Source organism: Cydia splendana, chromosome 13 (genome assembly GCF_910591565.1).
Source record: "Cydia splendana chromosome 13, ilCydSple1.2, whole genome shotgun sequence".
In the NCBI taxonomy this organism is placed as follows: Eukaryota; Metazoa; Arthropoda; class Insecta; order Lepidoptera; family Tortricidae; genus Cydia; species Cydia splendana.
In genome coordinates this window covers 17,729,614-17,742,463 of record NC_085972.1, presented here as the reverse complement: position 1 = coordinate 17,742,463, position 12,850 = coordinate 17,729,614, and the positions used below count along the sequence as shown (strand labels likewise).

General features: G+C 37.2%; 1 protein-coding gene across 1 annotated transcript in view; it reads left to right on the top strand.

Annotated features, from left to right (window-relative positions):
- The window catches only part of LOC134796241 (von Willebrand factor A domain-containing protein 8), a 75,022-nt gene that overhangs the window by 40,157 nt on the left and 22,015 nt on the right, over positions 1–12,850 (top strand). The window contains exons 6-8 of the mRNA XM_063768288.1: positions 8,201–8,359; positions 9,566–9,902; positions 10,277–10,523. Of these exons, the coding sequence (XP_063624358.1) occupies positions 8,201–8,359; positions 9,566–9,902; positions 10,277–10,523 (743 nt within the window). The remainder of the gene's footprint in view (positions 1–8,200; positions 8,360–9,565; positions 9,903–10,276; positions 10,524–12,850) is intronic.

Below are 12,850 nucleotides of genomic sequence, written 5' to 3'. Positions count from 1 at the left end.
CCTAAACTTAAACAGTATTAACTTCAAGAAGTCAATTCTGAATTCCCCCCTACACCTCATTTCACACCTTTAAAGGATGATTTTTGAGGTAACTTATTATATCCTGTCTCGGGACTCAAAATATATGTGTACCAAATTTAAATTAAAACTGTTCATCAGTTTAAGCGTGAAGAGGAGTTTAAAAGAAAGTATTTTAATAAGTTTATATGTTTTTACTTCGGAATGGTGTCAATGTGATACCTTAACTAAATTTGGTACCTACTGCGAATTTATACGAAAACGATACCAATCATGGCCTCGTAGCTTTACTGTTGTAGAAGTCAAAATAAAATTGAGAGCCCTAAATTCTTATTACTTGGCCAAACTTGTGTAGAAGGAAAAGGTAAAATAAAAGTCTTCGGCAGGAATATAAGACACAAATATATTTTTTTTTGCGTTACTATTTCATTCATCAAATATAAACATACCTTGATTATACTATTCTAGTGAGATCCTCATAGATAAACAAAAACATTTACTTAAAAAATTACAAGGTCGAAATGTCACGGAACTTGTGAGAGTAATATGTGAAAAATAAAAACTTTTATGACAAAAAAAATCTGGACACAATTTAAGAATCACCCAATTGCGTCGAGGAATCATCTGTATTTTTGCTTGTTTCATTACCTCCTCGCTTCTTTTTTGTCCTTTGTATTCTGTAGCAATTTGTTAGATCTGAAAATAAAGATAACTTGCGTCGTCACGGATGTCGATTTATAGGTTTTAGGGAGTGCAGAATTCGAAAACGATGATCATTTTATAATCCAAGATGGCGGATACGTATTTTGTCATAAAAGTGAAATCCAAAATAGTCATCATTTTCGAAATCTGCGCCCCCTAAAACCTATAAAACGATATCCATGACGACTTTTATGACATAGTGCATGGCCGCCATCTTGGAATCCAAAATGGTCATCATTTTCGAAATCTGCGCCCCCTAAAACCTATAAAACGACACCCATTACGACTTTTATGGCATAGTGCATGGCCGCCATTTTGGATTCCAAAATGGTCATCATTTTCAAAATTGGGGCCCCCTAAAACGTATAAAACGACATCCATGACGACTTTTATGACACAGTGCATGGCCGCCATTTCGGATTCCAAAATGGTCATTATTTTCGAAATCGGCACTCCCTAAAACCTATATATCGACACCCATCTCGACTTTTATGACAAAGTGTTTAGCTACCATCTGCATGCAAGACATTTCTATTATTTTTACGTACAAAAATGGCCCCCTGTCAACTTTCAATCGAGATTTAATCGATAATTTATTCGATTAATATTCAGATTAATTCAATTTCAATCTATGTTAGGTCGACTAAACTAATCGCGATTAAAATTTGAGAATTAACTTTTTTTATTCCATTAATTAGTCGAATAAACAGTTAATCGATTAATGCCCATCTCTGACCACGGCATTTTTACACTTTGAGAATATCTGAAAACAAATCAACACAAGGAGCCATTTTGCAAATCCAGTAACTTTGTTATTACTTTTGACAGCGCGTGTCATGTGTCAACACAGAGTCGACACAAAGTCGAAACATTGCAACTACTTTGTGACTGCAATATTTCTCAGCCTTAAACCATATTTATACATCATAATTAACAAGTTTCGTAGTATGTAAAGCGTTATTTCTGTTATTTAAGTATAGTATACGCATCGAAGTACTAAAAATGCTTCAAATAATATAGTTATGAACACAGGCACTGAGAAGTAAACAATTTCATTTCCGGCTAAACTAAAACAATGTGATGGCGCGTTGATTATATTACACTTAGTTTATCAAATCACTCGAGCATTTTAATTCCCCATAATAATTTAAGTCCTATTGTAATATAAATGCAAACAATATATAATTACGTCTTGTAATCCGTTTTAGAGATGGCGTATTAATGTCACTTATTTTTATTTAAGTATTTTTCCATCTGACAGTTTCCATTTGACAGGAACAAAATGAACGAATGAACGAATGATTTTGGCATAAAGTAGTCGCAAACCCGAAACAATGTGTGCACACGGCGACCACACTTTATGTCACTTTGTGTCATGTGTCGACCCTTCCCCATTTCTGGTAACTGTGTCGACACGGCGACGACTCTGCGACTGGAATTGTGACCGAAACAGACGGTGTCGACACAAGATGTGTCAACACCGCGTCGTAACGGCGACTGGAAATGGTTGTATGGGTAGGTACTACCAGTCAGCTGTAGAAGTAACGACCCTCGATCCCAGCATAGAAATTTGTTTGCAGGGGGGTCAACTATGTCTGCAGCTGACTGTATTACACATGTTTGATAGTGGTTGTTTCTAGAACCTACCTACGCTAAGTTTGCACGCCAGATGCTTTATGCTCCCATACATTGTCACTGTTCAGTCGGTGCAAACTTAGAATAAGAATAGAAATACACGAATTGTATTCCATATACATTTGGCTGGTCCATTTTCTACGGGAGAGTAATTTTTTTTTCACGATTTAGGGGTTGGTCCCTTAGTAAAAGTTGATCAGTATAATCCCAAAACCCCTGGCAACGGGAATGCACTTATTTTTTAGCCACCGTGTATGGACTTTATTCTACCATCAGTATATCACGGTGTGTTTGTCCAACGATTATATACCGCTAATAAGTTGTCAGAGGGCGCCGTTGTCAGAATTAATCGCAAATTGTTTACGTGTGGCGTTAATGGTTCCGTGGCACGACATGCTAATGAGAGGGGTGAATGTGGAACAACTATTTTATGAGTTTACATTTAGTTTCTCGAAGTATACTTAGTTGAGCTCGGATCAGGTAAAGTTTTTTCCCAAGTCGAAAAGATGACCTGATATTAGCTTTACCTTATGTAATTCGCTCTGACACGTTTTAGTCTTTCATCTTCTTTAACCAATCAGGCCGTATCTTATCTTATCCTTTTCGGGGCCCTTGCGGATACACTTCGGCTTATAGCGATCTTTTGTGCAATTACCCCCTAGGAAAGATCCGTCAACTACTCAAGAGCTTTTCCCACCATCTCCATGCGCCGGATGATGGATCTCATGGGTAGCGTTTTAAAGTCCTTTGGTTCCAGATGTCCTGCTCCAAAGTCCTTCATTCATTGTCTGGCGAGGGCGTGACATTCAGGCCTTAGTTTGACCCAGATAGATTTTATGGCGACTCCACCTGTACACCATAAAATTGTGACACCTTTGAGGTCTCGTTATAATGGGCAAGATCAAAGCCACACGACCCGAATTGTTCATTTAAAAAAAATGAAATATTTTGTTCATGGGACCAATATAGGTACGTAAATATATCGCACCCAATACCCCTATTCCTATACGTTAATTTTCAGATATATCACGGAATCATAAATAAATATGATTATAATAATGATTAATGTGAACTGGACTGCAGTCTATTTCCACCAAAAGATACAACGCAAATTAGTTGCATGTTTGTCAACCATGCTTAGGTCTTGCTTAGGTAATCGCCTAGCATGATACCATCAGAACTTAGTGTAAAACCAGCGTATTATTCACAATACTCACCAATCGCTACTTACCATACAAATGGACTAGTATAAATGCTGTATCTTACTCGTAAATACTTATATTTTTCTTCAACATTACCGGGCATAATTATCGTTTTGTTCTTTAAAAAATATTTACTAAATTATGCGTGGAATGATGATTGATAAAAACTTTCCTATACTTTTCCTGGGCCTCCAACTATATTATGCGTGGAATGATGATTGATAAAAACTTTCCTATACATTCCCTGGGCCTCCAACTATGTCCAGTTACTTTGGCATTTTATTATTTGTAGGGATAGTAGGGATTCCAAAGTAACCTCTCAGTTTTGGGTGCGGCTACTCGATGGTGTTATATAACTAGAACTACATATCTGTATGTAAAGTATACAAATACATATATTATTACTTACCTTATAGCCAGAATAGGATTTGCCATCTTTTATTTGCTATACGGCCTCGCTTCCATGTGAGTGACTCGGCCGGCAAACCTTAGTAATAAAGCATTATAAATCTCTGGGTCATGATATACTAGGTACATTTTTCAAAGTCCATGCAAATATTTTGTTTTGTGTTTACAGCGCGCAGTCAAGTCGCAAGAAATTAATTTCATAACATCAGCACCAGTGACATTGCAATTACGTTCTATCTTGTCACGCAATCTAACTTAAGGTACCTTAAGGTTACCTTCTGATTGTAACTGCAGCAGCAACCCTGCAGCGTTACTACTGTAGCGAGAAAATAGGTACATGTCACTATCAAACACCTTGAAAAAATTGTGACAGATTGAATGTTCTGTTTACTTTATCAAGGAATTTGAAAGTGATATGGCCCATTTACCGCTGCTGCAACGTTGCAACAGTATAGCTGCTTTAGTCGTAATCCAAATGTAACCTTTACATATCTAAATGCCCATGACTCCATAAGGAGACAACCTTGTATGTAGATTTCTGTTTTTGGCAATAGAAGAAACATGGACATACTAAACTGACTTCTTGTAAATCTTATTGCAAAGACTTAAGGGTCATAGTCGGTCAGTTCAATGTTGCTGTTGGTAGGTAACTTTGTACCCATCATGTTCAAAGTCAACGTATTAATCAGGTCATAAATTCTGAAGTTTGGGGCTTGCGATATTTTAGAGATTGCGGATTCATCAATCCTAGTTGCGTTACCTAGTTTGTTTGCGTGATTGTTGTGTTTAGGTGATGTTTCATTTTAAGCAGAAGCTAAATAGAAGTCAGTAAATTCATTATTTGCGCTTTCCTATTCGAATATTGTGAGCGTTTTTAATAATATGTTTTATACCACGTCAGTGGCAAAAGCTAATGTAGTTTATTTTTTGTATATTTTTATTTTTCTTTTGTTACATTAAAGCAAAGTATAAATAAACAACACTTAGCGGCACTTGCACCATTGCACTAGCCCGGGCTTAACTGGTTAAACCTGGAGTTACCATGGGGTTACCAGTACAATTTGACACTAGGTTAAGGGTTTAACCGCTTATCCCCGGGTTAGTGGGATGGTGCAAGTGGCCCTTGGTAATAAATAGTTTTTTTCTACTATTGCCAGGAAGGTCAGATTCAATATATGGATTCAATATTTCACCAAAATAATGGCGTTCCGTGTCAGTTACAACTCTGTCGACAGGTTCACATAATTTATGGGTTGCCGTATTTTGGCGACACGCGATAAACGTCGAAAAAGGGGCACAGGGAAATTAATTGGCGAATCACACACTATATTCCGTATTTTTTGTGTCTTAGAGCCACCCCACACTATAGTCTGTATCTTTGGGTATTTAAATAAAAGTAAACAAACAATTTGTAAATTTTCGGGTAGTTATAACATTTATTGGTTAACTAACCAAATACAAAACCGCCTGGATCTGTCACTGAACGGCCTGACTTTACGCTACATTATTTGATCATGTAATGTTTATACAAAATCTATTCTCAAATGGCTTCTTAAGCCAGTTGAGGGTAGATTTTGTTTACTTTTATTTAAATACCTAAAGATACAGATTATAACGTCTCCCGAACGTCGGCGTCTAGTCAACTGTATGGCTGCTGCTCGACGCAACGTTGGCGCAACTGTGCAGCGACGCCATTTTCCATAGTGATGACTAGACACCGACGTTCGAAAGACGCTAGTATGGTGTGGCCCTTAGGCACAGTAGAACCTATTTCAAGGGAAACGCAAAAAAATCGAGTTAGCGAGATTTCTTGTTATTCGAGCGTATCGACTTATTAGGGTGTCCCACACTAGCGTCTTTTGAGCGTCGGCGTCCAGTCAGCGCTATGGAAAATGCGTCGGCAAGCAGCCATACAGTTGACTAGACGCCGACGGTAGGGAGACGCTAGTGTGGGGTCTCTTAGAGAGGTCCGTATCGTTTAAAAGAGGTTTTGAGTCACAGAAATCGTTTTAGAGAGGTAATTATACACACACGTAAAGTACAGTCTTATTATTTTCTTTGAGATATAGAGGTGGTAAAACAATAAATACATCTATTTTTCGAGTTGTAGAGGTTAAATCGCGACGGCTTGCCGGAGCGATTTATAGACTCGAGTTTGCAATATTATTACGCCCCGAGTTACAAACAGTGTTTTTCATCACACTTGCTATACAAAAAATAAGTATAAAGGTTAATTATGGCACTAGAAACTTCATAACTCCCTAGGGAGAACGCTTTTTCTATAACTCCCGCTAAACCTGCGTGCAATTCCACATTTACTGAGCGAGTGTGATGAAATTTTACTATTAGAGATTACGGGTGCATTACATTTGTTATAATTACTTTTCATATATTATAGTTTGATATATCGTTATTTTGAATAACGTAATAAATGGCATACTACCGTAATACCTAATTAACGGTATACATAATGTTATTATTGGTATAATGGTCATAAGGTATATTTACACTTCGTCTAATATACATTGCCATATTTATTTATTAATCGAAGTGACATTTTATCAATATTTTGATTTTTTTTTTATTAATTAACATTATTAACTTTAATTTGTAATTTAATGCTGTAATATTTATTTTCAGTTAATCAAGTCGTTATTATTATATTTTATTTTAATTTAATTTCATTTCTTTTTAATTTCAATTAATTTATTTATCTCTGACATTGTATAGAATATAGATCATAATATAACAATATTTTATAAGTCATAATCGTAAGTACTAACAAAAATGATCTCAGTTGGTCCTTGAATAAATGATAATTAAATTATTACATACTCTAATGCATATTATTTGTTATAACAAGTGACATCACATAATTATTTATGTAACATAATAGTTGCATGACATAAATGGGTTAGGTTAGGTTGGAACTGCGACTCCGCACAAACGAATAACTACCTAATAAAAGGAGGGTTAGGTAAGGTTAGAACTTTGACCCTCCGTAGAATAAAATATTCTATCAAAAAAGTGGTTTAGGTTAGGTTTGAACTGCGGTCCCCGCAGAACGAAATCCATGAAAAAATTGGTTAGGTTAGGTTAGAACTGCGACCTCCCTAGAATAAAATAGCTAGCAAAAGCAGTAGGCCTGCGTACTAGTTATAAAAAGTATGTAAAACTTTACGTTATCAGTAAATGAAATATGACAAAAAATGTTATACGATATATGTATTTATACTTGATAAAATTGTATGAAGTATTACGTTATACAAAAATATAATATAACAAATGTCATTATAAAACATGTCTATATACTATTTGAAAATTATATTACATTAGGCATTATATCAATGAAAGTTTAGATGAAATCACTATATAATAAAGGAAACGTATAATAAAAATTACATTATAACATACAATAATATATTAAATGGCGTTATAACAAATGTATGATAGTTTTTTTATAAGTATATTAAACATTACACACCCAGAGATTACAGATCAGTTTATCGTATCGTACTTGGCTTATTAGATTTTGAAATGAAACTCAAATAGGAGGAGGTTCTTAATTTGTTAGAACCTTTTAACTTGCGTGTGTGTGTGTGTGTGTGTTATTCTATAGTTTCGTATACATTTAAAAAATAACGTAACAAATTTTAAGTTAACAATTATAATCGAGGACGATAGTCATTTGTTTATACCAAATTACGTGCCGTGCCAATTCGCTGTTATCCAAGTTTCAATCGCCAAAGTTTCCTGCTGTTTTTATCAAGTTTTCGGTTGATAATATTACGTTTTGTTTGATTTGTTAATTTAAGTTTGAAGGCATCTAATTATTGTCTTTTCTGTCATTTAGGAGCCTATTTAATTGTGCTGTAATAAGCAATCTGTTATATGGATAAACTTTGCTTCCTTACTTAATAACTTGACATAGTTCAACTTAATAGCTTATTCTTTGTAAGCGCTGGTAGCCTCACGGTAAGAGCGTGCTGCGTTTCATTATTTACCTATGTCGAGGAGTTTCACGATCTGGTGGTTTTTACGCGTCCGGCGCGGCGTCCATAAATGCAAGCGTCTTCAGAGCAGCCTGATAAAAATAACTTGACGCTTGACGCTACGCTCTCACGCCCTGACAAACGCTTTAGGCTCACCAGTCTCACCACCGACCGTAATTGTAACTACGACTTTTACATTCAATGTATCAAATTATTATAATTAAAAATATCACTTCTTTCCAGGAGCACCTCACCACATTGAAAGACGAAGCCCCAGAAGTGGACCAGGCTAAATTGGAGCAGCTGCTGTCAGCCGCGTACGCCCTCATCAGTCCAGAGCTCCAGCAAGTCAGTTTGCCTGACTTTCCCGTGGATAGCCTGCACGCTGCTGCGCTTATACTGGTAAGGCTATTATTCTGAAGCCTCAAAATGGACCAGGCTAAATTGGAGCAGCTAATGTCGGCCGCGTACGCCCTCATCAGTCCAGAGCTCCAGCAAGTCAGTCTCCCCGACTTTCCCGTGGATAGCCGACATGCTGCTGCGCTTATACTGGTAAGGCTATTATTCTGAAGCCCCAAAATGGACCAGGCTAAATTGGAGCAGCTAATGTCGGCCGCGTACGCCCTCATCAGTCCAGAGCTCCAGCAAGTCAGTCTCCCCGACTTTCCCGTGGATAGCCGACATGCTGCTGCGCTTATACTGGTAAGGCTATTATTCTGAAGCCCCAAAAGTGGACCAGACGAAATTGGAGCAGTTAATACTGTCTGCCGCGTACGCCCTCATCAGTCCAGAGCTCCAGCAAGTCAGTCTGCCAGACTTCCCCGTGGATAGCCTACATGCTGCTGCGCTTATACTAGTAAGGTTATTATTCTGAAACCACAGAAGTAGACCCATGTTCATCTTTATGAGCTATGAAACTTTATAACCACTATGATTTTCGGTGTTGCGTACTTTTAAAAGGTCTATAACAAATATTGTCCTTGAAACTAGACATTAAATGTCATTGACTAACGAAACAGAAAACTTTCAACTGCAATAATTGTCTAGAGGCATTATTAACTCTATAACTGCTTCCACAAGACTCAACATAATATATATTCGTCAATTTAGATGACCCCTTTTTGTTCTGATAGCAAAATCCCTGTGACGTCATGTCTTCACGCGATTCTCTCATCAGATCTGAACTTGGTGTCAAGTCCATTGTCAAACAATGGGTAATGTTCAGGGTTGGAAGAAAATTTGCTATGTTTTGGCCTTAATCAGTGTGCATTAAACTTTCTTGGCTTGTGCGTGTTCCATTTTTGATTTATTTTGCTAAAAAAAAAATATCAGGCAACACTGCCCATATTACAAATATCTTATAGACTGTATTGTGTATACATATAAATTACATAAACTTAACCTTTTGGGATACCGGTCCAATCGTGTTTTTAACCAACAGAGCTACCGAACCTTACCACATAAGCGTGCGTTTTTCCATTCCTTTCTTTGGTTACGTCTAGCTTAGTGACGCGCAGAGCGACATCTGCCGTAAGAATGTTCTATCTTAATAGCATCAGAATTTATATAGAATCATATCGTTGACTGCTGTTTGTTTAATATTTTCAGGAGAAAAACCCCAGCATTCCAATCCACAAGCTAATCTACCTACTCTACCCCTACAAAACCTTCCTAACCAAAGAACACATCAAAAACGCCGAGGCAGTACTACTCAACCTCAAAATAGACACCGCACCTCGATGGAGCATATCCCTCAAAGATATACAGTTCAAGGGGAATGCATTGTTGAGTGTGGAAATCAATGGCGATACGAGCCAGTTTGCCGTGCCGTGTGGGGAGGGGAGGAAGGGGAGGGAAGAAAAGGGGGTGGTCAAGACTGCTTTTCAGAGTGAGCTGCTTAATGAACTGCTTTTGAGCCATAGTGTTGGAGATTTTTGTATAGTAGGTATGTACCAAACTGTTTATATTTGCAACTTTTATTATTTTTTTAATAAGTTCATAAAAATTCCAAACAAATATTTGAGTCTGGGTCAAAATGCCCAATTTAAATAATACGTCTTGTCTTATGCAGACTAGCGAATTCATATCTGTAACTTTGATATTTTTGTTTATTAGAAAAAGCAAAAATATATAATCACTAGTAATAAAAGGGCTATCTCATTTACTTATTTCAATTCGTGTAAAATTTACAGTTTTTACACAAAGAAATCTAAAAACTAACCAAGATGTTAAAAAATCGCGGAGTATGTGCAATAGTTTTACTCCTTTACTTTCTTCTAGAAATATAATATGATATTCTTGCTTGACTTATACTTCCAGGACCAAAAGGTTGCGGCAAAAGTCTACTCGTCACGCAACTATCCTCCCTACTGGGCTACACAATAGAGCCCATAGTCCTATACCAAGACATGACAGCCCGGGATTTAGTACAACAGCGTACTACACTAGACAACGGAGACACTGTATGGAGAAACTCCGCGTTGGTTGATGCGGCCCTAAAGGGGCATCTAGCTGTGTTAGACGGTCTGCATAGGATACATGCGAGTACTCTCGCTGTATTACACAGGTAAGACTAGTCTCTTCAGGCAATAATCGCCTTTAAATTCCTCACAATAGAGTCTATTGTAATAGTACATGACAGCGCGAGATTTGGTACAACAGCGTACTACACTAGACAACGGAGACACTGTATGGAGAAACTCGGCGTTGGTTGATGCGGTCCTAAAGGGACATCTAGCTGTGTTAGATGGTCTGCATAGGATACATGCGAGTACTCTAGCTGTATTACACAGGTAAGACTAGTCTCTTCAGGCAATAATCGCCTTTAAATTCCTCACAATAGAGTCTTTTGTAATAGTACATGACAGCACAAGATTTAGCACAACAGCGTACTACATTAGACAACGGTGACACTGTATGGAGAAACTCTGCGTTGGTTGATGCGGCCCTAAAGGGACATCTAGCTATGTTAGATGGTATGCATAGGATACATGCTAGTACTCTAGCTGTATTACACAGGTAAGACTAGTCTCTTCAGACAATAATCGCCTTTATATTCCTCACAATATAGTCTATTGTAATAGTCAGAGCTCGGATTTTTCACGGCAAAACAAAACACTAGCGTAATCTAGCCAGTGCTTGAAATATTATTTTATCGATATCGAGTATTACTAGAGTATATGACAGGTATTGCCTCAATACATTTTTAGGGTTCCGTAGTCAACTAGGAACCCTTATAGTTTCGCCATGTCTCTCCGTCCGTCCGTCCGTCCGTCCGCGGATAATCTCAGTGACCGTTTGTGCTACAACGCTGAAATTTGGTATGGTCTGTTTCTAATATATAACTTCATACAAATGTTTTTATTACATATTTATTTTATTTGTTGACGTATTTTCTTCTAGTACTGAATTATCGATATCGATAAAATAATGTTTCTATCACTGGCTAGATTCCGATAGTGTTTTGTTTTGCCGTTAAAAATCCGAGCTCTGGTAATAGTACATGACAGCACAAGATTTAGTACCACAGCGTACTACATTAGACAACGGTGACACTGTATGGAGAAACTCTGCGTTGGTTGATGCGGCCCTAAAGGGACATCTAGCTGTGTTAGATGGTCTGCATAGGATACATGCGAGTACTCTAGCTGTATTACACAGGTAAGACTAGTCTTATTAGAAATATTATACAGGATGTCCCATAAGTGACACGTCACAGTGACACTGGAGGTAGACCAGGCCAAGAGGACCCAAATCAACTTAACATGACCCCAGTAAAAGTGGCACGGTTTTTGAGTTATTGCCAAATTAAGGATTTTCATTAATTTTGACCGTTTTTAACATTGTTAGTGTGCACTCGGAAAGGTCTCTAAGTTAATTTTTTTAATGTGTACGGCATCATGAATAGTTAATTAAGATAACAGAATAGGTATTTTATCGATAAACAGTGTAAAATGCAAAAAAGGTACTGGTTTAATCTTGAATTAAATTCACAGCGAAACATTAATTTCGACTTTGACCACCTGTCGTGAAAAAAAATTACTAGAAAAGTAATGAGCAAATAACGTCAAGCTATTGAGCATGTTATGCAGATTCAAAAATGGTATGACACATGCACCTTCCTGCAATAAAATAGGAATTATTATCCTCTTTCGAAAGCATCATAAAAAATAAGTTAAAACTAGGAAATCTGCAATCCGTTGCTACTTAGTAAAAATAACGATTTATGTTAAGATATCTAATTCTGGATACAGAAATAAAAAAAAACCGGATAAGTGCGAGTTGGACTCGCCCACCGAGGGTTCCGTACTTTTTAGTATTTGTTGTTATAGCGGCAACAGAAATACATCATCTGTGAAAATTTCAACTGCCTAGCCATCACGGTTCATGAGATACAGCCTGGTGACAGACGGACGGACGGACGGAGGGACAGCGGAGTCTTAATAATAGGGTCCCGTTTTTAACCTTTGGGTACGGAACCCTAAAAACGCCTATTCAGTATTTGCCAAATGCCTAAAAGAAAGAGATAGAAAATGGTTATCTCCCTTTTTAAGGATATCATTGATTTGATAAAGGTTCAAAGAAAATAAAATACTGCGGGTTGAAATTTAATCAATTTATTAACATAATTTAATTTTACAATAGTTGCTCGAATTGTTTTACCCCGGCTCGTATGCACGCTTGGCACCGTCTTGTAAAACTTCAAGTTAATTTTTTTAAATAAATTTCGGATGTGTTTCGTGCTGCCTCGAACATGCCGCCGTAGTTCCTCTTGGGACGTTTTTGGCTTGGAGTAAAATTTATCTTTTAAGTATCCCCAATAAAATAATCTAATGGGTCCTGGGAACGTTAGGCCGTGCCACTGATTCCAGTCGGCCGATCCATCTTCTTGGA